Genomic DNA, 24,191 nt, shown 5'->3' on the forward strand with positions numbered 1-24,191 from the left:
GTGTAACGCCAGCGTGTTTTTTGTCGGTGTGGGCCCTGTTGTTACGCGCTGTGCGCTTATGAGTCTCCGGCACTGGCCACCTCCCGGGCACTACTTTAGGTACATGGTGAAATATTGGCTGTCGCCTGGGCCTGCTTTTGGTGCGGCAGTTGGCCATGCCTTGAACACGTGCTCACGAACATGTCCGAACATTCGGTGGGCTGAGGAATGCAATACGTTATCGTGGGGTCTACCAGCTTAAATACTCAATGTTTCTTCTGTGCCGTACGAAGTTTATCTGCTCGTCTGACCACCGACGTTACGGTAGTGCGAAGGGAATCGGCTGCTCCTCACCTTGCGCGTGTTGCTTCACAGACGCTGTACTGTTACACTCAAGGGTCTTTGCCTTTCTTTTCAGTTTATTTGCGTGCCTTAGGTGCCAGATTTGGTGTTGCAAGTAGGAAAGGCTCACGTTTCTGCCGGGAATAGTCTGCTGCACAGCATTTTTGAATTCTGGCAAAAGAGTGCTTGTGAAGTGCTTCTGCTTGTACCCGTTTTGTCTGCCTCCCTTATTGCCCACAGGTTCAGCTAAGATGGCGACGGAAGGACTGCTTTCTAGTGTGGGGGGCTAAGCGAGATAAGTTGAAACAAAGGAGCAGGGAGCAAGATTGAGGGTGTCTTGGAGCCGCTATCCACCGTTGCCTATTCCCACTCCCCGAAAACCAGCGCTCGTTTGCTGCCTTATGCACTCCCACAGCGGTTTACAAAAGCATAAGAACCAGAACAGGAAACAAGAAGGGTTTATCATATGCCCTGCTTATGCGAAGTCAAAGAGCCTGATTAGTTCCCAAGTTTCTCGCTCAGAACAGCAGTCTGTAATCATGGGACTGCGCCTTACCGTGGCTGCAATACTCTTAGGTGAACTGTTAGTTTTCTTGGTTTTCGCACGATTAGTGTCCACCTGCTTTCTGGGATGTGAGCCTTTCGGGGCAGTGAGCATGGACCCGATTGCGTAACTGGCAAAGGCGCCTACAGCCGATGATTCGTAAAATATATGCCGCTTGCTTTGCCAGTGCCCGCAGCAACAGACACGGCAGTCCTAAACTATCTGTACTTCCGTTGGTGAGACTGGTGGCTGATTGTGGCCTCGATTATTCACGCAGGTGCATCTCGGTGCTGTTTCTCTGTCCACTGCATTTCAAAGCACCTACAATGCGATCTATGCAAGGAGGTTACAAGAATCAACCATATGGGTATGGGCTAGATCATTCAGGCCCTCGCCAACTGCCTAGGTGCTGCAGAGACATTTCGCAAAGAGGCAAGAAGTGGAGGTGTGCATAAATATCTTCGCAGGAACTTTTGGCATGCCGTTCTTGCCACGTATCACCACGTAAAGCTCTGTGCAGACCTTCAGCATCTATTTTGCACCTCCAGCAACCCCTCTTGGAGAGCTGCCTTCAGAAGAAGTTTTTTTTGTCGGCCCGACAGTTTTTTCGGCTCGTTTCGTGCTCGCTTTACGGAAATCTGTGCTTGGAATGTAAAGTACGCAACGATCTGACATCGTGCCCTAGCAAGTCAGCAGCACCACTTTGTATTTGCCTCTATGGCTCTAATTAAGGTCTTCTACCGCAGCGCAATCTCCCTGCATTAGGGAGGTTGCGCTCTTGATAGCGTGAATTCTTGCCAAACCTTGTAGAGTCCTTTGTTCCACAGGACGATAGTTCAATAGATTGGAGGCACATGCAGCAGCATCAGCACTGGGGGCGAAGATGTGAAGGCTCAGATAAACTGCAGAAGGCTGCACAGGACAGGCGTATTCCATCAAACTAATGCTGCACTGTAGGACCCATATGCAATCAGCGGCTTCAAGCCACGTAATCACCAAGCAGCAGAAGTAGGCCTGCCTACGGTTGTCCCCACGGGTAATTTGAAGGGGACCTCCTCGTTCTTACTTACAAGGCTTTATCATTGCTCTGGATGCCCTTATCTACTAGGTGGTTGCAATGTAGAGTGACCCTGGTCGAGTGCGCAGGGGACGTTTTGCGGAGGTGAGTTTCGACGTCACATGTTCTTGATATTTTCCTGCCTACCTGTCAAACTTAAGCTAGCATTTTCAATTAACATTCGCATTCCACGTCCATTCAAGCGAAGATATGCAAGAAGAGAGATGAGTAGCCCTTGTGAAAGCCACGCACCTCCCGCGGCTCGGTGATTCAACGCCCCCTGGATGTGGAATGCTATCTGGATACACCAAAACACCGCCCAGAAGGATGACCGTCTTTCTGGGGTTAAATTTTCGTTAGTGTGTATTCTTGAGTGCCTGGATACAAAAAATGGGGGGCTTCTGGTGCCATTGCTTACTATTGCATTCGGCCGCACCTGGAGGCGGCGCTCGCGCGGAGAGCTCTGCCGGCAGTTAGCTGTTGAACTCGTCAAAAAGCGCAGGGTTTTCGTGAGACATGCCGCCTATAATATACAGTCTTGTAGCGTACAGGAAATAACATGTAAGTCCCATACGCTGGCTTCTGGCACGGCCTTCGCCAGTGATCGGCGCACCGGCATTCCACACCGTGCAAAGCGTTAAATCATCAGCTTCCCTTGCACTGAATGTGAAATTTTCTGTTCCCAGGTCGCTTAGCCACGTGTTATCCCCTTTCCAACTATTGGATGCCCCATAGTGGCCCTCAGCAAGCCTGTTTTTTCACCTCGTGAAACTGTGACGGACATGCTGGCAGACTGAACAAAGTCGAGTGATAAGATGGCCCCGACTGCTGCTGCTAGAGAGGCCAAGGGCCCTACAACTACTATTACAGGGTCGTTCTTTTGTCGAGTGGAAAAGTCGCAAAAGTGAGCTTCCAACCAACAGCATAGAATAAATGTGTTTTGCCGTTGCGGCAACCGACTCCTCGAAGAATAAGGTACATAGGCGCTCTTCCCGTATTGAATGCTTTTGGAGCAGTCGCGTCAAACAAAGGAACTAGAGTACTTTGCTTGAGGAGAGCACGAGAGTTATAGAACATGCCAACCTCGTAGCAAATTTGTATGCTGATTCTGCTCAGGGACCTGACGGTAGAAACTAGTGCAAAAACTGCTGGAGCGTCGTGCAACACATCTACTAGGGGCCGAAGGCTATTAACTCCAGAGGAGCCGGACGTACTTCGCCCCCACTGCGAAAAATGTGGCCTTGGCGAGGCCCTGAGAGCCGGGCTGGACTGCCGTTGTCACTGCCCGCAGTGCTGTAGTGGAAAGCCTCGCTGCTCCTCTCCGCGCATGGCCTTGCGTCGTGCTGAGGGAGAAACCTGTGATACGTTCACCACGAAGCTAGCCTTGACACGAAGCCGTGTCGCCGCGTACGCTATATTGCCGATTTTTATAGGTCAAGTGAAAAGTCTAAACACTTCGTTGTATTCCCTGAGCATTGTAGAAGCTTGGGTGGGAAGATACATCAATGCAAGCAAATATAGAATGCAAAATGGCCAACAGAGCCATTTCCGTATGCGGATTCATTCTCTACTGCAGGAGGGGTTCACAGAGGAAAGCCAGGGCTAGCGGCCAATCAAGAGTGAGTGAGTCTTCTTTCAGCGTGGCATGCAAGTCGGAAGCAAGAAATCTAAAGAGTGGAGGCTTTGGTGATTCCTCAGCTGATGCGGACTGCGAAAAAATATCGCTTGCTCATGATGTGCCGGGTGGATTGAAGAAAAGCGAATCCACTAAGTCAAGCTCTACGGGCGGGACAGAATCTCGGAAGTCCCCATCGAAAAGGGAAATAATTACAGATTCTTCGCCGGAAAAACCCTGTGAAACGACATTGCAGTCAACTGGAAATCAGAAATCATGTCGCATTGCTTGCAAACGCCAGAAAAAGAGAGGCTTGAGGCCAGAGACCCCCTCACTTTGTCTCACCACAGAGAATACTTCTACTAAATATAGGAGGCCTCACTGTCCTATGTGCAGCCAGCTTGGTTGCCTTCGGAACATTCAGGTAGTCTGCTACTGCGACGCCTGCCAGGAATCCAGGGATGAGCAGTGCAGTTCTCCAAGGATGGCAGATTTCAGGAAGTCCCATCCAGGCTATGCATCCAGATCTGGCCAGAAAGAATCTTCAAACTGAAACTAAAACAAAAACAAAAAGCCGTGCAGCCCCACAACAGCTGCACGCCTTTTAGGATTGTACAGAGCCTTGTTCCTTGCCCAAGTATTAAGCTCTGAAGTAGTTATACGCATGCACATGAAATGGTGCGTCCCCTGCTCCCGCGGCTCGCTATGGATTAAATGTAAGATGCCAGTGGAATCAAGCTGCTTAGTGAAGCGTTATTATCACTTCTGAATCCAGTATGGTCCTCCTTCATTGTTTCATTCACTCTTTCGGTTTTCGAAAAGAGGTGCCATTAAACCACGTCAGCAGGAGTTTTAAAATACTATTAAAAGAGGAATAAAATGGTGACGCCTTGAGTGGACTACTAGCTCGTAGTAAGCTGGTGACGCGTCAGTGCATCCTCTAAAGGCGGACAGCGCAAAGAGTACGAAAAAGCTGACGTAATGCGCAAGGCGTCCATAGGTTTGCACGACCTGCGCCCGAGACTTTCATTGATATATGATGGTGGATTGTCATCCATAGATTCCGGAGGCAATTCTAGAGAATGGGTATGCTCCCCTGCAACGTATGCAGCGGCACCTTTCTGAATCTTCTACGGCCGTGTATGTTCCAACCGATCATGCCCACAATACTCCGGTGCAAGATAAACGTTCATATTGGAGCCATATACAGATACAGAGGGGCACTTCTTTGCCGAAAGGTGGTACACTTTGAGCTTGGCGCAACTGGAGGGGCGTGGCAGAAGAAACGTCCAACCCGTTGCACGGAGGTACCATGGTTTACCAAAGGACCTCATTCCTGGCAACGGGTTACCCAATAGAACGCATAATTTTTCCAGGTGGAGAACACTCCATCCGTTAAGAATTCACTTTCACGCGTGGAGTTAGTTGATCTCCAGTGCTCGCACATGGAACGTTTCGACGGCTACGTCTTTGGGAAGACGACTGTTTAGTATTCCTTTGCCAATTTCGCCTTTTTCCGTAGAGGAGAAATTGAAGCTTTTGATACAGCATTTCTAACAGGTTTTAGCTTCACTCTTCGGAAGCCCTCGAATGGCTCTGTTGAAGGTGGCACGCTGGCATGCTGCCCCTCGTAGACCCGCCTATTTCGGTCCATGTTCGTTGAGCACAACGAATTCTCCTATGGGTTGAAAGAACTCGACGCTGCTGCGCATCGTCGGCGCACTTTGATTAGCGCAAAAGCATTTGGCCTTGAGTTTATGTATTTCTTGCCCATGCCACAGGATAAGCATCCAGTGCCCGTAATGCGGAATAATATAATATTTGGATGCCAGCACGTTCTTGAAGGCTCCTTCAAACTTCTGATTGATGTTGGGATTCATAAAAGCAAGGTAGGGGGCCATTGCTAAAAGGGTTGTGTAGCCATGCTAGCTGTTGATCCCAGTAAACATAAGCTACGCATGAGATGTCGTGCCCCATTGGAATGCCAGCCCCTTTTTGTGTCGCCGTGCCAAGAATAACGTTGCATTTCGATAGAACGTCTGGCAGCGCCGTTTTGGAACGAGGAAAGTGAAGTAGAAAAACAGGCAAGCAATATTGCATGTCCAGAAAAATGGCATTAGGACGGATTACTGATTGTAGTTATTCGATGTTGATTCGGCAAAGCACGGAACATGGCCTTTACTTATCCAGGTTTCTAAAAAAGCATTTGCCGTTGCAATGCTCACATTTATCTATTTTTAGTGTACGCAAGACATGCAATTCGTTGGATAAAGGCAAGCGTGTGAACCTACGACGTTCCCACCTACAGATGCCATTTGGGTACGACGCAGTGGAACACATGCGTACTTCAAGGATAGGCATATTGTTCCTTTTGTCTGCATTTTGCCTCTGTACCGTTTACTCCCTACTTCAGGCGCTGAGAGTACGCCGAACATTGGAGAGAGCAGTACACCCCAAAATGTCCGCTTTAGCCCGGATATGGCGTTACGAATCGCTATACTTCTGGATTGGACTGCCTTGCTGATGTCCACCTTGTCTGCTTGTGTGAGTGGAACTCAAGTCCAAAGGAGCCGACGGGGGCAGGGTTCCATGAGGCACTACCAGAATAGTTGCGTTTTTCTCCGAGGCTTCCATTTGGTTGAGAGCAAACCTGCTGCAGGAATGAATCGTCCTCAGATGAATGTCGCCTTACTGCTGCAGCATTCTTTTTGAATGAATTGTCGGGAATCAGCTCCCAACAACCAAAATTTGGAACGGAAGAAGACGCAAGCCCTGAGGAGCTGCAATGATGATGCCTACAGGCCTGAGAAGACGATGATACTCCTGCTGATTCACCAGTGTAATTCTGCCCTTGCGGCAAAGAGTCAGGAAGTAAGTTGGAAAGCAGAAATTTCCGTTGGGTTTGCTGTTCTTGCTGTGCCTGGTCATCCATAAACTTGACGCGCCGAGCAGCATCTGCTGCAACGCCATTTGCTGCTCGGGGATCTACCTTGTAAAGGGCATTTAGTATAGGTACTCCCAGCCCCGCATTTTGCGAGATCCAGTGGCACCAGGGTTGCTTGGGGGGATAATGAAACCGATGTAGTTGCTCGTCCTGCTGCTGCCTAGATGTATTCTGGCTCGTTGGTTGTTGCCGGCTCCTAAGGTGCGACTGCGTGCCAACTACTCTCAGTAACCTCTGCCGTCTTGTATGATTTTCCGGATCTTTCGGCCGCTGTTGTCGCTCCTGCTTTTGTATTCTTAAAGCCGCTGCGGGAGCGAAAGAAATCGTACCCCTGGGGCTTGAAAAGCTAGCTCCCTGAGAAGCCGCCGTGACACCTCCCCCGGTAACCAATCCAATGAGGCTCTGTTGCAGGCACTCACGGAGGTGCATCTCACAATGCAGTTGCTGCTGAAGCTGCTGAAGTTCCTGTTGTTGTTTCTGTGTGTTTTTCAGGTGGGCTTGTCCAAGTCGTTGCACCTCCTGCTGGAAAAGCATCTGTGTTCGTTGCATCTTCTGCTCGAGCGTGCGTCTTGCAGCTGCGGCTCTCCATGGCAAGAATGTCCGCAGCTGTAGCATGAACAGATAACGCTGCTGCAAAGCTTTTTGAAGCTTTTTGAGCCTTCCTGAGAGCACTCGCTGGATTTGCCATCCTTTCCACGCAAAGCGAAGAAGTTGAGAGCCCTCATCTGCGTACTTCCTCCTGCAGCAAAGCCCCAATATTTTCTCCATCCTTTCGTGATCCTCCACTTGCTGAGCACGTAAAGAAACCAGCTCCGCTTCAGCAGCTGCATATCCCACTTGATGCTCTTGCTGAAGCTGCAGCCTCAAGTGCCGCTCGTGTTGTAGCTCCCTCCAAAGTTTCTGCTTGACAGAAGCTTGCGTGCTTGCGAAACACCGAGCAGCTTCTCGTCTCAACAAGCCAAGGGAGTGTTGTAACAACAGAGAAAACTGACGCTCTTCCTCTCCATGGTCAGCGTTGGATACGCAATCTTGCCTCAAAATTTCACTCCTGTGCGGCCCATGCGCCAGCAAAGGCCATTCTGCTGAGCGATGAAGGCTATCCCAAGGAAGGCCATCTGGAGTACCGGTTGGAAAAACCGCGGCTTCTTTCGAAAAAGTGGTCCGCACCTCCGTAATGGAAGTCTTGCTGTCTGAATTGCTGCTCCGAGTGCTTCCCACTGCAGGTGGACTGCAAGTATTGCGGCAAGGCAGCGCCTCACTCTCCTGAGACGCCATACTAGCTGTCTGTGCATTCGCACGTAAGTCCAGAAGAATAGCCTCGAACTTATGGTGATGGTTGACAATCTGTTTCTGATTTATTGTGTCACTGCGCCTGCCAGCTCTTAATCTTTCTTTAGTGAGGGATCGTTGTGATGGTGTTTGCTGTGCAGATTCTTGAGACCTGCGGTTTCGAGAAACGTCTACAAAAGGGGATAATTTTCGTCTGCTCTTTGCAGCCGCCTTTGGAGTAGAAGGGACGCGTCGCGTAAAAGGGGAACTTCGTGTCTGCGTAAATGCTAGAGAATTCGTGGCTGGAGTTGAAGGTGATACCGTCCGGAGAGGGTCGGTTTCTGCATTTACTGATGTTCGTATTGGAGATCTCTCTGAGTGCTGCCATGTTCTGCTGCGATCATCTGAAGAGCTGCTGTCAAGACCCTCTTCTGCAGCAGCTGCCAAGCGCAGGCTGGATGCGCCCAGAGCCGCAACGAGACGAGCTACTGATTGATCATACTGCATCCCTTTGCATTTGGTTCCCTCTGAGCCTTCTTCAGCAGTTGCCCTAATATCTCGTATAGACTGTAAAGTACCTTTCTTTGCCAGAGTATCTTCGTTTGAATGCGTTCTCTGCTTCATGGCCGAGCACTGTTTGTCTGGCACACTGCATCCCTCAAATGCTGCAGGAACACTTAGATGTGTGGATTTGTGAGGATTCAATGCTGAGGCAGGGGAAGGCTCTTCTTGAAACGTTTTCCCAGAAATAGTCCCTGCATCTCCTTGTGCAGGGTTTACTTGTGTTTCTTTGCATGCCAACAGAGTGGCTGCGGCTCTCATGTTTCCATGCAAGGGCTCTCTAGAAGGTGCAACTGTCACCTTTGTTGTGGTTTCTGCCGTCGTCGTAGATGCTGTCGAAGGAGCTGACGGTAACCTACCGTTCTTTGACGTTGCAGCCTGCTCCTTCGGTGCTGCTTTGCCTACCTTTTCAGAAGCAGAGGCGGGAGATTGCCTGCCACAGCTTGTGTAGTGCGCATTTACCACGGGCTGGAGAAATGGAGGCACGCGCATGGTGGAATGAGCGTCTACACGTTCTTCTACGGAATTCAGACTGGAAGGCATCCTGGATTCTGTGATCGCCAGGGCGACCCGCGATTCCTCGTTTGGGTCAACAAACACTGCCGTAGCCGATGCCCTGCTCAGACCATTGGCAGCTCTATGATGCAGTGCGAATGATTTTGAGGGCCTATAGGAGGACCAGTCTTGTCTCCCTGGTTCGGTCCGCTGCTCGATCAGCATTTCTTTCTTCAGGATACGGATAGCTTAGGAGCTCGCCGTGAATTTGTCGACTTCAAGGACAAGGTGATTCTCTAACGGTTGCACCCGCATTCGCTCCATCGCCGCTCGTGCAAAAATACCATCAAATAATAAATTTTTGATTTCTCTCCGATTTTAGTAGGCTCGTTGTAATCAGTCTCAACACCTCACTCACCAGCCGAAAACAAATTATTCAACGTGCTCCTGTTAGTAGGTTCTGTCACGCGGCATTTTAGCAGCATACCCACTCTAATTGTGGAGCCCCCAGGTATTTACGGCACGTGTTTGTTTGGATTGAGTTTTCACTGGTGGGGTCCCCTGAACGCCGAGCCACACCACTTTCAACCGTCGGCTTTGATGCAGTGGAAACCGTCAAAGCTAGTCGCATTTGCTTCGTCTTCAGGTTCAAAAGAATTGGCTAAGTTAAATCATTAAAGTGCAATATAACAATCTAAAAAGAAGCTCTCCTTGCATCCTTGCCGTGTGCGGGGTCACCTACTTGTCCAGCGGCCCCTCACCAGCATACTTCAGGCCCACCTGGTGTCTCGCGCATACTACAGAATAACGAGAACCTTAATTCCCCAGTGTTTCAGAGGTTGTTGGCCTTCATATTATTCTTCATTCCGCAACTGTGTGCGTTGGAGCTTGTTTGCGGCAAATCAGGTCAGCAGCGTCTCCATGTTTTCTGCGCGGGCATGGAACAGACGATAGAATGTCCTGAGAGCAATGAACGATCTACTCTTGGTGCTCCGCACTAGCTTTATTTACGTTTCTTAGCGAGCGGAGTTGTTCAAAGGAAGTTCACCGACGAGACAGGGAGGCACTGCTTGCTTCCTCTGTTGATGTTGGCAGGCATGGTCTACCAGAGGGTGGCATGCTGTATAATGGTCCCGAAATTGATTGACTCCTGGCATATTACATTATCTGCATCATCTGTCACTCCAAAAAAGGAGGTACAGCCGCAATTTCTCAGCACGTTCTTATAAAAGGTCTCTGCGCCACTCGCATTGATGAGCATATCCCACATTTACAGGCGGAGAGCATCTACAATGACTCTTTCGCTAGATATCATTGCCATGAAGGCAGCCAGCACCTACCAGACGATTCGCTTCCACGGGCAGAACGGCCACAGGAAGTCACGACTCTGCATAGTTTCCCTACTGGTTGTTACTGCCTTTGGCATCTCACTAGGATACGATGTAAATGATTTTACAGTCCAGGAGGCTTCATTTGCAGGTTAGTCCACTTTTGCCATCTTGGCCCTTTGTCCAGACTGTGCATGCCACTACCCACAAAAGTGGAAAACAGAGCAACGCCTGATTTGATGCAGTGGCGAGGACCCAAACGCAAGCACACAAGCTTGCTAGTGCAGTCCCACTTTTGAGAAGGTGCAATCAAATTTCTGGGGAGATCCGAATGCTTTAGGAAACTATATCCTTGAATACGGGAGGTGCCCACACAACTACGGCCTTTGTCCATCCCGGCAAAGCCCAGTCGCCAACCAGATTCTGCTTATTACGCGAGAGGCCCCGCGTCTGAATGTCAAGGTGGTAGCATTCACCTGCACTTATCTGATGTTTTAAAATGTTTCGCATTTTTTATGCGTACGCAGTAGACGCAGGTGGAGGGGAAGCAAAGCAAGAGCCAGACAGGTCAATCTCCCTTCTGCAAGAAAGCTTCATGAAGGCATTTGCTGAAGAACCTCAAGAAAATGCACGCACCATCCCTGTGACTAGTATGGTCAACATTCACGGCGAAGGAAGCAGTAATCCCGATGACAGTGACGAGGCTATGCCCCCACTGTCAACCACCGTAGAGAAATTCGACGATGCGATGAATCGCGCCTGTTCACCAACTGTGAGAGACAGCCTCTTCAAAAACTTGAGTGAATCAGTGAGCTGTTTTAGGCTGGTACATATTTGGCTTTGAATGCCCAAGAGGGAAATGCAGCGACCTTAAGGGCAAGGCACAACAGTGCTCGCCGAATCCAAAAACAGGAATTCAACTGGCCGGCAGGGGCACAAAAAGTGCATTCATAAGACTTACAATTGTTTGTCAAGTACGTCACCAGCAGTGGATGCGATTTGTTACATCTGAAAAGGTTTTCGAGGCAGTGGGGCTTGTGGATCGCTGGATGAATAGCCTTCTCGGCGCGGTGACGACTCTCGAGTCAGAATCAACAGCTCTTTACGAGTATCTAGCAGGGAAGGGAAGTCTGGCTGCTGTTATCAAAGGCAGTTGCCTCTTTGGCCTGTCCATTCTTGCAGGTATCCTTGTGGCTTTAGCGTACATACTTTGTTGCCTCCCAAAGCTCTGTTGTAAATGCCTTCGTCGCATGTGTTGCTGCGCAAAGTCCTGTTTTAAACAGTTCGAAGTTTGCTCACGCCTTTTGATGGCCATTGCACTTGTAGTCGTGACTTTGTCGGGCATCGTATTTGCCTGCTTAATTTTTTTGTACCAAAAACAAGGTGTGCAAGGTGCGAAGCAGGCGTACTGCCAGTCATACGCCTTTGCGGATGAGATACTTCGAGGAAGTGCTTCTCTGCATACAAACGATACCGAAGTAGATGCGCCGCCGTCAGACGCATTTGAAGGATTACTGCCTTTGATTGAATCTGTGGAGTCATTGGCGCTTCTTGTTGATGGAGCTAATCCCAACAATATTGTTGAATTGTCCAAGCGGGCGGCGACAAACGCACTGGATGTTGGCCCATTGGCTGACGAAATGAAAAGCGCCACCGAATTCCTTTCCGATGCGTGTGTCTCCTTCTATGCGAGTAGCTCGCTTTCTGGAAGCTTTCACAAATCCGTGTGGTGTGATCTTCGCAACAGTTCTAGCTCGGGGCTGATCGGCATAGAAGGACAGATGAGCAGCTCTGCTCAGAATCTCGTTGAAATGAACCCAAAAGAATACGTGGAAAGATTATTTACGAAGGTCACGCTTCCAGCCCTGAATATACAAGCGAGCCTCCCCACTGAAAGCATCAAGGAGCTTTTCTTCACAGCCTTCGATGTCTTGGGGGAAAATGACGAGACGATCTCAAAAGTGTTGGGATGGCTCGATGCTGCCCTAAAAGTGGATTGTGCTATTTACTTGGCCATCTTGTTGCTAGTAACCCTGTGGGCTGCATGGTTTTTCTGTCGAGGGAGCAAGGTCAAAGGTGTGATTCCAGCAATCCTGTGGAACGTCTTAACGTGGGTGGCTGTGGTACTCCTGGTCATTGGTGGTGCTCTAGGGTGGGTCATGACACTCGGTAGACAAGGATGTTCCATCATCATAAACGACTTCTTAGAGCAAGACAAATGGGACCTGGTTTCTGACTATGCGCCAGTGGTTAAGCCGCTAATCTCCCAATGCCTGACAAAGGATGGAGACGGTGATTTGCTTGCTGGAGTCGGATTGGACGTAGCTTACGACCAAATGCTTGGCGCGCTTCAAGAGACACTGAAGGGCTTCCCCGCCAACTTATGTCCTCTGGATAAGGCAACCTCAGGTATGGATCCGATGTGGCTCGTCTGACGATCTTTTAGGGGGGAGATATTCTACATGTGTGTGTCCAAACACGCCAATGAAGGGTAGGTTTCTTGCGGTTGATGCTGTTGTCCCTGTTCGTAGAACTGGCTGAGAACTATCTTAGTGCGGCCAACTTATTTGGCGCCCTGGTGGCAGCTGACCCATCTTCCGTAACCGACAGCAGAAAGGAGGTTTTCCCCGAATTTTTGGAGGTAATTTTAGCATTGTCCCCCACAGCCGAGCGGGTCTGGTTCTCTCGCTTTGCGCTAAGCTTAGCAAGCAAATAGAGTCGTCACAAGCATCGACGGCTTAACAATAAATATTTAATTAATACTTCTATAAATATATATTCTTTATATAAAAATTATATATATCTCAACATATTATAATTATAGCAAGCAAATAGAGTCGTCACAAGCATCGACGGCTTCACAACGCCGAATTCTTATGTGTGGCGGCGCTTTTCTTAGCATGTATGCAGCAGCATATGAGCACGAAGTTTCACGCTTGTATCAGCTACTTGTTTAAAAGGCCCAATGTGTTCTTCCCTTGTAATCTTGGTTGCATAAACACTTGTGCTTATTTGTGTTGGCAAACCAACAAACTGCATGTACATAATATTTCCTCGAATGCAGTCCTTACTTAAGTAATGAGATCAAGTATCTTTAAGTAGCTAAGAAGAGGCCGCTTAGTTCATTTGTGCTCGGAATGAGTTAGCCGGATCTGCTTACGGACTGTCCTGCACCTTCAAGAGTGCGTAGACGCAGTGGCTCGTGCACTGGTAAATATTTTTTTGTATCCAGTGGACGTTGCTTCTTCTTTTCATCCAGAGTGGTGTGCAACTACTGGACACGGATATAGGTGGACGAACACTTTATGGGCTTGCAACACTTGAGAGCCTTGTTGCTCCATGGAAATTGCTAGCACTTCATCCTGATGAGCCCCCAGACGGCGAGTTTATTGTGAGGGAAGACAATCCAGTTGAATCAAACGTCAAGTTCATCAGATGGCTAGAAGACCTAAAACAGCGCAAGGTAGGTACATCGGTAAATCCGCTCGCATGAATTTCAAAAGGAATCAAGGGCTTCTTGTATTTCCAAGACGCACGCTGCTTCTTCCTATGGTAACAGCAGCGTAATCATTATACGGAGCTGCGTACACGCTTACCTACGTGCAAGTGTGTCTTACGCTACAAGGTTTTCAATAGTCTCTTCTCTGCTTTCATAAGCGCTCGAAATTGATAATCGTCTAGCGCATCCGCCAGATGTTTCAATTGTTTGGACGGGCAAGCACGCATTTGCCATTTCACGTGGCTGCCTGCCGACGCTTCCTCTCCCTAGACCTCTTTGCACGCTAGTCCACTGCATCGTGAGCTCAGAACCATCAATGGCGCTCACGTGCGTACTGCATATGGATGTGCGTCCGTGGTGTAGATGACGGAGCTGAATGCCAACGGATTGAGCGTAGAAGAGGCAGAAGCAGACTCGGAACGCTTCAAAGTGTGGACGAAAAATGGTATTTGGTGGCTCAAGCAGAAGCAGAAAGTACTTGACACGAAATATTCATGCAAGCGTCGAGACGGCATGATGGAAGTCTGTGGGTACGGGGAAATGTTTGGAGTAAAGGAAAACGAGATTCGTGCCTCCTGTCTTTTTAGTAATCAGCGTGCTGCTGCGCAAACATGTAAGGCTAGGCAGCATATAACACCGGAAACTCACCTCGGTAACTTTTGTTTTCGGTCCAAGTGCGCCCAGATCCGCTTCGAATTAGCTTGAGCCGTGTCAGAACTGTACAAGAAAAGGAAGCCATGGTATTGACACTGCCGAATTTCACCGCATCCAAATTCCGTTGTTCGCCTTTATTGTGGTGCTTCTATCTTCTGACTAGACCTACGGATCTCCTCGTGTTTCGTTCACGCAGGTGAGACTTCCTGTGGTATATTGCCTTGATCAAGCCCTCAGAACAGCATATTAAAGCAGCATAATCGCCACGCTATTCTCGAGCAGGGTTGCTAGGCGTTCCGTCTTGCTGTTTACAGTATCTGACTCAATTGGAGAAATAAATGAGAAGGTTATTCATCCTCTGGAACAGCTTAGGAAATCCTTGAACTGCCGCTTCCTTCGGCGCAACGTCGTCCAAATGGCCGTTCTAGCTTGCGAATCTACCGTCTCTAACTTTTATTATGTGCGACCAAGCATTTCTAGTTCTTAGCATTTTACAGCCAATCGCGTGCTAACTCAATAACGCTACAAAGCATAAGCTGCTGCACAAATATGTCAGCTATTTTCTCCCTTTCCCTTCAGGTAGCTATCTATAGAGCTCTTGGCGGTGGAGTTGCATGCTTGGTTGTCCTAGTCCTCCTCATATTGTGGAGCAGTCTCAAAAGCGGCAAGTCGCCCAATCCCCCTGTAGGCACTAATGAGGCGCCGTAAAACACTGGGGCTCCCTAACAACTGTCTGCATTGGAGCACTAAGCGGCCGGCATTCCTAGATGCTCCTTATGGCACCCACGGGCGAGAAGTGTTCGTGAGCGTCGGCAAAGCTTTACAAATTTCGGTGTGTGTCGCGTATATAAAACAAAGCAACCTCTGCATTTGACCAGCTGGACCGCGTCATTTTGTTATGGGGAACCTGCATCAGCAAGTAGCGGGCCAAAAGAATGCTTTGTATATGCCCATGCAGCCGGAAGCACGCCTGGCTAGAGCTCTAGCTCAACGTATGTCCAAACCCTCCTAACAGGGTGTCTCTTCATTTGATAGCTAAACGGGATCCGCTCTTCGAAATGTAGCGGTACCCCTTCAGACCCAGTAGCCTGGACATGAACGGATGCGATTCACGCTGCAGTCGGAGGAACCAAGGCAGGCAGTAGCTGCCCTTCAGGTTTTCAAAGCATTTAGCTTGTCACTTGTGATTATGTAAAGGGCGCATCAGGGCCTCCCCAGAATACAAAATCCATATTTCGCTGACTTCCGTAATTCAACTTCTAATGTCCTGGAAGGGCATGATATCCAGCCAATAGCGTCAAGACCTGTTTTCTGCGATCTGAACGTGGATCCATTCACTGGCTCAAGAGATCCCATGCAATCACAGCCTGAAAGTACGGTACGACTGTGCAGAGCTTGCGTCGCTGTGTATAAACGGTTGTCCAATTTGATGTGCGTCATTCACTGTGGTCCACCTGAAATAGACCACCTACGAACTGCAGCGGTTTAGGCAGCGGGATTCCTCTCCTGCAAGAGATTCAACGAATAAGCTCGTTAGACATTTCTCTCGCCCTAAAGCAAGATCTCACGAGAACAGGGACCGAACGCGTAGGGGCTGCGTTGACGTAAAGGGATTTGTAAGGCGTCCGTCTAGACAGCCACTGCATTTTGGAAGCGGGTCTGTTGCCGAGCGCGCTTGTGTGCACCGTGCGCCCTTGGGCAGGCAAACCATGGCAAGGAGCGTCCCGGAAATAAGTTTTGCATTTCTAGTTTTGGGATGCGTATTTTGCATGCCATTTGAGGAAATTTGAGGACTGGTACGAGTCCGAATGTTTTGCGTGGGAGGACGTTAGGACGGAGCAGCAGAAGAGCATAATGTGTGGGGCAACAAGCGTAATGTGCCCAGACGAGCCTGTGAAAAATAAGCGCGTGGCTGACGAGCCTGTGAGTGTGTTCAACGTAACGGATATAGAGCGCTCTATAGGTGACGGGAATGGGCAGTGACTGAACATAGAGGGATAGTCTCCGATCTCAGCTGAGAACCGTCATGAGGTGCAGTTGTGTCAAGACACTTAAGGCAGAAGTTTCTTAAAAGCGGCTTCCCTCCCCTCCCGTCTCCATGCGCCCTGGAGACAGCGGCCCATGGTCGTGGTGCTGATGGAGAGGTGAGGGATGAGGCGGCTTGTAACGAGTCGCAACGCACCTGGCTGCAACTCCTGCTGCATAAAACCCACATGTACGCGTTCCCATGCCCCTTTGGGTGCATGCAATAGCATTGACGACAATTGCTACACACTCACTTGGTCACCAGTAGCTAGAGGGCCCAGTTAGGAACGCATGTACCAGCATCCGGCAGACCTCGCCGCACCGGCGGCTGCACAGGGGGTCGCGTCCGTGTGCAGATATCTGGAAAGAGTGAGCAAACTTAGAGGGGAAGATATCGATTAAGCTCTGCATGGAGTAGAACCAGTCCTTTGTGAGGAGAAATCTCCTAACGGATTCGAAGCTTCTGTGCCAATGACTCATCGTAGGGCCTTACTTGGAGAGGCAGCTAGTGAACGGTTGGCCAGCCGGGAGGAAGTAAGTAGTAAGCAGGTGAAGCGTGCAGAAGTGATAGAATATTTGGACACTGAAGCGAAGGAAGAAAAGCCTCCTTCGCCTTAGCCGAGAAGAATGTAAGCGTCTTTTGTCATGAGTCTATGGTGCATAGCTGTTGGCCTTCGTCCCCTTGTGCAGAGTCTTCATTTTTTCCCACACTAGTGAGTGGCAACTGTTAACTTGGAGGGAGGGAAGCTGCGGCTCGTTTTCAACAGCCCTACGTGTGTTAAGCAGCGGCTCGCCAAATCACGAAGGGATACTTAGGGGAAGTCTGTCCGGGGCTCTCACGAGTGCCAGGAGGCGACGAAAACCATTTCTTCTTTGCTGATTGTCGGCCTCCGGTATCGGTCAACATTGCACCGACTAAATTTTGAAGCAACCTCAGCGTGTTGAGCCCCATCCGCAGGCTGACCACGGTAGTCGCTACACACACTCACCAATGCCGCGAGTTGTTGCGTTGCAGCGTTTAATGGCCGTCGCAAAACATATCCCGCACTCGTCTGTGCTTGCAAGATATTATCCCGTGTGGCGCTTCGCGTGCGGGCACTTCATTAGGTCTCAGTCTACGTAATCTTCCCAACACTCACAGTAGAAAAGGCTGTGCCTCCCCTAATGAAAAAATGAGACAACTTTCGCTACCAAGCCAACTCCTCGAGCTCCGGGTTTTTGGCAGCCTGCTCAGAAAAAAATTGCTTTGCGAGTTGTTTTCTTTTTGGCCTCGTGGCACTATCCATGAATACCTACCGCGCTGTATTTTCAAAAACGCAGCGCGCAACCAACAACCACAACAGCGATTAGATGGCTAGTTTCGGTGTTCATAAGCACTTTATGGTAGAGGCGCTTCTCGAGGTTTTCGTTAGACTGCATGTGATGGAGTACTTATAGTTGCTATGATGGAGTGCCCGTCATGCGTGGGTGAAGAGGGCGAGAATGCAACCTTGCTGGATCATAGTCATTAGGGTAGGCCTAGTTCGCAAGCAAATAGGGCTCGTCGATCTTTGCCTTTGGCTATATTTGTAAAACGTGTCTACTCAGTATGAACACCCAAGAAACTCAGGCATCTCATTCGCCAGCCGTGTATTCCACAAATGCGGCGGGAGCTTCCTATTCTGAGAAGTGTGAAGCCAAATCTGGGTGCGCCCCTGCATCTCCGGCGAAGCACCAACCCACAAAGCTACGACCGATTGCTCAATCGGGGAACCGGCAGCAAAAGCACTTCTCCTAAGCTCTAAGGACGAGTGTCCTCACCCACAGCTACAGTAGTGGGAACAGGCCGGGAACATATTTACGACCGCCTACAGCTGTTCCTCACTGGATGTAGGAGAACGCTTTGTACCCATCGGCTCAAAAAGCCTGCAACGTATGTGCATATTAGCTGAAAGCTTTGGCAGGTTGGCAGGTGGCAGCTGATTTTGAAGATCTCCCTGGGAAGGCTCTTGCCTCCCTCGCTCCTTAGAAGCTGTAGCCGCGGATGCCACAATCTGGAGACAGGCTGCCTCAGGCATCCATCCCCTCCACCTTTCACCTCCAAATTAGAAATGAAGCCCAGTATAGAAAACATAGATCATCTCAGTACCCAGCTCACTAGGGCCTCCTCAGCCTCTCTAATGCGTACCCAAGGTGCCACTGGCTTGCGAAGTGGTTAGGAAGCCTACGACCCCCTACACCTTGAAAGAGCGGTGCTCGCTCCTTCCTGATGAGTAACCGGCCAATTCTACGAAGTATCAAACCCATATATTAGGGCGACCCAGGGAATTTCTAGGAAAGCCTGGGGAAGGAGGAGCCTGCCTGTTTGAGCGCTCGCTTAAGTCGGAGTCTAGCCGTTGCGCCAGTTGTTGTTCTGCGCAGCTCATATCCCAGGTGCATTCAGCAGAAGAGCCTCACAATAGTTTTCATTGCCAGAGTTTGTATTCCGTTCGAGGCATTAAGAAGAAGATTGCACTTCTGCATAGGAACAGGGGCATTGACGACGGCGAACGAAAGTGGCACAGGTCGCCCTTAAAGAATGGCAATATTTACAAGAAAATTGCTTCCAGTGCTCATACTAACCTAAAGAGTAATAGCACTCACAAATACGAGAGCAAAATACCTAAAAATACATGACTTTAGTAGCCGCTTGTTGCCACTAGTATACTCCTTCAGTCATTGCGCAGGCGGCTCAACTTCGATTATCTACTGGGGTGGCTACCTTCTTCATGTTAGTTCGCAACAACCCAACATTCCATCCTGCCATTACTCAACTGAAGCAAAACGAAATGCTTCCCGCATCTAATTATCCTCTCGTGTGCCTATGCACTTATAACTTCCAGTCTATTTTTCGTCGCCAGCGATCTCACTCGAAGTAACGCCAGAGTTCTATGAGTTCTATGCATGCGCATGAATTGAAGTTCTCTGCTAATTGAAATACGTCACTTGTTGGGTTTTTTTCTTGAGACAGGCTCTAGGACCTACGTCCTTTCCTCACAACAGAACGTAGACCCTAGACTCTGTGTCCCGCACAGCAGCAGGGGTAAGGGCTCTCCGGCTGGCCATCTTCCCCCTAGGAACCAGGCACTAAAGGCCTTCGGCAAACATCACCCGAGCCGAACTCCAAGCTCTGGCGTCCTTCCCTGTTGTAAAGGACTGGCAAATATATCACCTATCTAGGGAAAGTCGAACTACTTTGGGGCTTGTGAAGTTCTCAACGCGGAGAGTGACCCACCACAAGCAGAATCCATCGTTTTAATGCTTACCTTCCAGCACCAGTGCTCTCCAAAATAGCTTTCCTCACAATATCATATATATCCCGTGCTTCTGCTGGGAATGCAGGTGCTTCCGTGCAACGGTTCGGTTGCGCTCCGCCAATGCTAATGCTGTTTTTTCTGCAACATACACCGCATTTTCCCCTAGCTCCCCTATGTGTATAAAGTCGAGGGTTTAGAGTTTAGTCGAGTAGCAAAGGAGAATCAGAGAGCAAACCGAATGCTAGGACTGGTAGTTTTCCCCAAAGTGAAACAGGATAGAGGGGTCCCAAGCCGGCTTCGGAAAAAGCAGCCAAATCAGAACTCTGGCAGGTACTGACAATGCAGGAAAACGATAGTTCCTGCAGTCGCCAAAGCAGTGCGTGCGGTACTGTTTTAGGTTCCAGTGTTGCATCTGACGCATCTAATGATGTAAAGAATTCTTTGCCTCTCGTGAACCAGCAATCTATCTCCCTGGTCGGACCCCCAGTCGAATCTCTGGACGACACCAGTCCAGCAGAATTATTGGTAGCAGCAAGCAACTGCGACGTGAAAGCAGCATCGACGGACTACGAGCCGCACCTGTCGCAGATCGACGGACCCTGCGATGCAGAAGATGAGTCCCTCACTCCGTTTGACAAACGACCATCATACCTGCAAATCTCCCGTCGTCTTCAGAGTATTCGTACCTTGCCCGCCTTGGTCGCTTGCTTCTCTTCACTGATTATCACTTCAGCCATATGCGGAGCCGAGATGGCAATCAGGGCTGTTGATATATACTCGTCATTAGCCTTGTTATGTTCTTCAGTCATTGCCTGCATGTTGGCCATCATCGCAGCTCACAAAAAAAGTCACGTCCTTCTTGTTGGCCTCGTGATGCTAGAGGTTCTCTTTACTTTGTACTCAATAGCATTTGCCTCTGTTGGGCTTGTTAATGTGACCCGCTTACGAAAGCGTCAACAAAGTTTGCAAGAAAATGAGACCATGCAAGCAGAGCAACTGGAAAATGCGTTAAAGATCTCTCGACGCATGCTGATTGAACAGGCAATATTTGCTGGGCTGTATTTCATCATCGCAGTGGCGCATTGCTGCGCTGCAGCTTCAGTGAATCACCTGCGCGCAACAGTCCGGCCATTTGACAGTCGCCTACGAAGGAAGCGTCAAAGAGCAAGGGCCATGAAGAAGTTGAACGTGCTGCCTCCTCCAAAGCAAGAAGGAACCAAAGGCGCCGGATATCAGGAGAGCAAGGCAGGAAATTCTCCTGTAGACTTGCAGTTGGTACACTACAGCCGCGAGAGTCAAACGGAGGAACCGCCTAGCCATAGCTTGCAATCTGATGAAGCTGGGGATGGCACCGAGAGGCAATCAGTCAGAAACACTGCAAGCAGTCTTGTGACGAGTAGTTCCTCCAGCGGCACAAGCAATCATCAAACTATAGCAGAGAATTCCGCAGAAACATTGGAGGCACAAGATATTTCCTAGTTCTTGTTGAGGCTGCTCGCACATCACGAGACCTGCTCAGAGCCAGTATACTTACACGTGTTTATATTATCCTTCCGCGAGGCAAGCAAAGGGTTCTTGGCGAGACGCTTGTCTCAATGCGGTTCAACCTTCCGCAAAACAACAAAATAAGGCTGACGATACATAACACAAGTGCAGGTTATCTTTCTAGCATTTAGAGTCCTCCGTGGTTTTAGGATACCAAATGGCATCTTCGCCTTTTCGCTTCACCCAGCGGTTCCAAGAAGCCTCTAGGAAGCGAGTACTGTATTCGACGGGGATTCGTTATCCGTGGGCTCGGTACTTTCGAGCTCAAAGAGGGTACTGTTTGCCAGAGATATTTTGCGCATGCTGCAAAGCCTCGTGCAGTAACATTTTTACTGCATTCACAGCAGCAGCACTTCAGTCCTGTCACCATACTTTTTCATTTCAGTTCAACTAAGTTTTCCTGATTCTTCCAGATCGTTGTGGTAGCTTTCTCTGTACATCTGGATACAGAAGCAAGTGGACATCTCATACAGTAGTGCTAGGTCCCTTTTGCCATGGCTCTCAGCAGGAAACCACACATTGGTCAACGGTGAGTGCACGAGCATTTCCACACTTCGAAGAGACGACGTCAGCTGCTTCAGCAACGAAAGCGAGCTGTTCACTAGAGCTTCTAGGTCAATCCTGCAGCAAATTAACTGGCCTTTTGCATGTAGATTCTTCAGCGAAAACATTTCAGAGCGAAGACAGAACTAATGCAACTGCTGGCAATCCTTGAGCCTTTACCTACCCTGAGTCTGATGAATCGTACGATTTCTCTTTTCTTCGAATCGTTTAAGCGTGAAGGCTCGGCGCTGAAGGGCGTGCAAGGCTCCTCGAGCAGCTCTTAATCAGAAGAGCAAACCAAACGGCAGCGCTAGCAGCCATTTCATTTGCAGTTCCTCAAGTCTTTCGTTCTATATCCCATGTAAGACTTTCTGTGAAGCTTCTTACTTAAGGGCTGATGGGAAAATATTCGACGTAAATGTCAGCTAGCGTTTGCCTGCAGCAGCAGCTGATCGCTGGCAAAGTGTGCAGGGTTTTAGTAATTGTCCAAGCAGTAGTGAATAGCAAATGGATAGCATTAGGCTCGCTAACATGAAGATAATTCGACGGTATTTTCCTTTGGCAAAGGAGGTCACAAGAAATGCGACTTGTCAAAGTGGCCAGTAGTGAAAACAAATTGGAGTAGATCACCTCTCATGTATGCAGGCGCATGTTGCACGACTATTGCTCCAACGGGAAGTTCCATCTGTGACTGGTGGCACCGAGCGCACCACGGAACACCTAGATGGGGCATTGCAGAGGACTGACTGGCGGCGGTTTCAGTTGCAACTGCAACGATTGGTGTGCAAAGGGCAGCAGAACAAGCTAATTTCTGTAGTGAGTTCACCCCTGCATCCGTGCATTCCCGCACCAGGCAGTGCTGAGTGAACCGTTCCTCAGCCTCATCTTCGGTTCGCAGCCGCCTGAGCAGCCTTCTTGACTATGGATTGAAACTGCGTGCCCAGTGCTGTTTATCTATACCAATGTGGTGTCCTGCGAAGCGTTCTTCCCGCTTCGTCCCGCCCTTTCTATTCTGTCAATTAGCTTTTAACTTCACTTCCTTTCTCCTACGAACAAGTTGCTATAAATCAACATGCTCAACTTGTCCACGTGTAGAGTCCTCATCGCCTTTGTAGTGCGCCTGGCCCTGCTGCGGTAGCCACACGATTATCTGAAACCAGCTAGCTTATGAGGGTCTTTAGCAAGCGGACAAAAAAGTTTAAACAAACCCTAAACACACCTAACCATTGAAGTAAAAAGGTTCTATGGTCGTAACGGCGAAGCGGTATCGGTTGCAGACTCACGTCCCTCGACACTGAACCAGCACGGTTAGTCATCAGACCTTTAGCAGTTGTATCACATTATATTGTTTTTTATTATTGTATTACACGTGCTACTTGCTGCCCTCTGCGACCCAAGGCAATGTACAGGCGCCATTGTAATGCCCAGCACCACAGCCACCCTACAGTCACGGCGGAGGCCTTTCTTCTTAGCTGAGTCTGGTGGCTAGCGGAAATGATGTCAAAGACTTAAGATAAGAGTCCTCCAAAAGCATGTGACATCTTTCCCCGCTTCTAGTTGTCCTCGGGACAGCAGCCCGTGTGTCTGGTGTACCATGTTCGGTGTAAGGTTAGTGCGCGAATCTCTGCTTGTGTCCAGGCTGGCTAAATAGTGCCAACAAACTTCTTAGCAAGTGGCCACAGTATTAACCCGTGTAGCAAAGTGGATTTGGCTGTGCTTGCACATGTGGCTGGCCTGCAGCATTAGTTGCAGACAGGTCTCCTGCAACTCATGATAGGCCGAACCCTGTCCATGCCCGCCCTAGGCCCTTGGGCCGCTGCGCTCAGGGCCCCCGTTGGGGCCCTGAACGCAGCGGCCGGAGTATGGGTCGCGTTTGGGAGAAACTCCAACCTCAAGTAGTCTTCACTATTGCCTCTCACGACGGTTATCGTGTGATGTCAAAAACTCTAGTGGCACTTCGCAGCGCACGTATTGTCGGCACAGGCCCTCCCGTAGGAGGATGGCCTGCTGTATAGAAATGATTCGTGGCGAGAGTTCTTTGAAAAGTAGCAACAAAACTTTAGCGATCCTCTCCAGATTTTATCAAAACTCCAGCGCCTTTCTCGTACTCGCAAAATGGGCATAGATCAGGAGGTCCACCGGGAGATCCCCTCTAACAGCTGGGCCACTCTCTTGGCATTATAATAGGCGTTGTTTGTGCTTCCCATCCAGCGAAAACAATTCATGAAGGTTGCCTCTGACTTTGCTGACCGTCCAGATCTGACAGGCAGCGCAGTGTAGGCGTGGTGGAGTTCCTTGCTTCGCTGTAGTTGCACCTCCGTTTTCAAAGAGCACCTGAAAAGCCATAATTGCTATTGGCATTTTTCACTAGAAAGGAAGGCACAACATTGGTGAGAATATCGTAGCCAAGGCATCACTTTTCCGGAACGGGGCCAGAATAATGCAGACCTGCGGCATGCGCTGAGGTGCGTGCTTATTCGCAGTTCTGCAAGCCAACAGATCACGCCGGAAAACTT

At 49.4% G+C, this 24,191-nt stretch overlaps 3 protein-coding genes across 3 annotated transcripts; 2 read left to right on the top strand and 1 right to left on the bottom strand.

Moving 5' to 3' along the window:
- Nucleotides 1–6,031: 6,031 nt before the first annotated feature.
- On the bottom strand, nucleotides 6,032–9,031 carry EAH_00018740 (hypothetical protein, conserved; the record flags this gene model as incomplete). Its single annotated transcript, XM_013393749.1, has 1 exon — nucleotides 6,032–9,031. One exon carries the CDS (start codon nucleotides 9,029–9,031, stop codon nucleotides 6,032–6,034), a length of 3,000 nt encoding a protein of 999 aa, XP_013249203.1.
- Nucleotides 9,032–10,059: 1,028 nt separating this feature from the next.
- On the top strand, nucleotides 10,060–14,338 carry EAH_00018750 (hypothetical protein, conserved; the record flags this gene model as incomplete). Its single annotated transcript, XM_013393750.1, has 6 exons — nucleotides 10,060–10,285; nucleotides 10,662–10,942; nucleotides 11,418–12,543; nucleotides 12,666–12,775; nucleotides 13,394–13,597; nucleotides 13,997–14,338. 6 exons carry the CDS (start codon nucleotides 10,060–10,062, stop codon nucleotides 14,336–14,338), a joined length of 2,289 nt encoding a protein of 762 aa, XP_013249204.1.
- A 5,588-nt stretch (nucleotides 14,339–19,926) lies between these two features.
- Nucleotides 19,927–21,066, top strand: EAH_00018760 (hypothetical protein, conserved; the record flags this gene model as incomplete). The annotated part of the gene is made up of 1 exon (XM_013393751.1): nucleotides 19,927–21,066. One exon carries the CDS (start codon nucleotides 19,927–19,929, stop codon nucleotides 21,064–21,066), a length of 1,140 nt encoding a protein of 379 aa, XP_013249205.1.
- Between the last annotated feature and the right edge of the window lie 3,125 nt (nucleotides 21,067–24,191).

This window comes from Eimeria acervulina, genomic scaffold (assembly GCF_000499425.1).
Source record: "Eimeria acervulina Houghton genomic scaffold, Eah_scaff123, whole genome shotgun sequence".
Taxonomy (NCBI): Eukaryota; Apicomplexa; class Conoidasida; order Eucoccidiorida; family Eimeriidae; genus Eimeria; species Eimeria acervulina.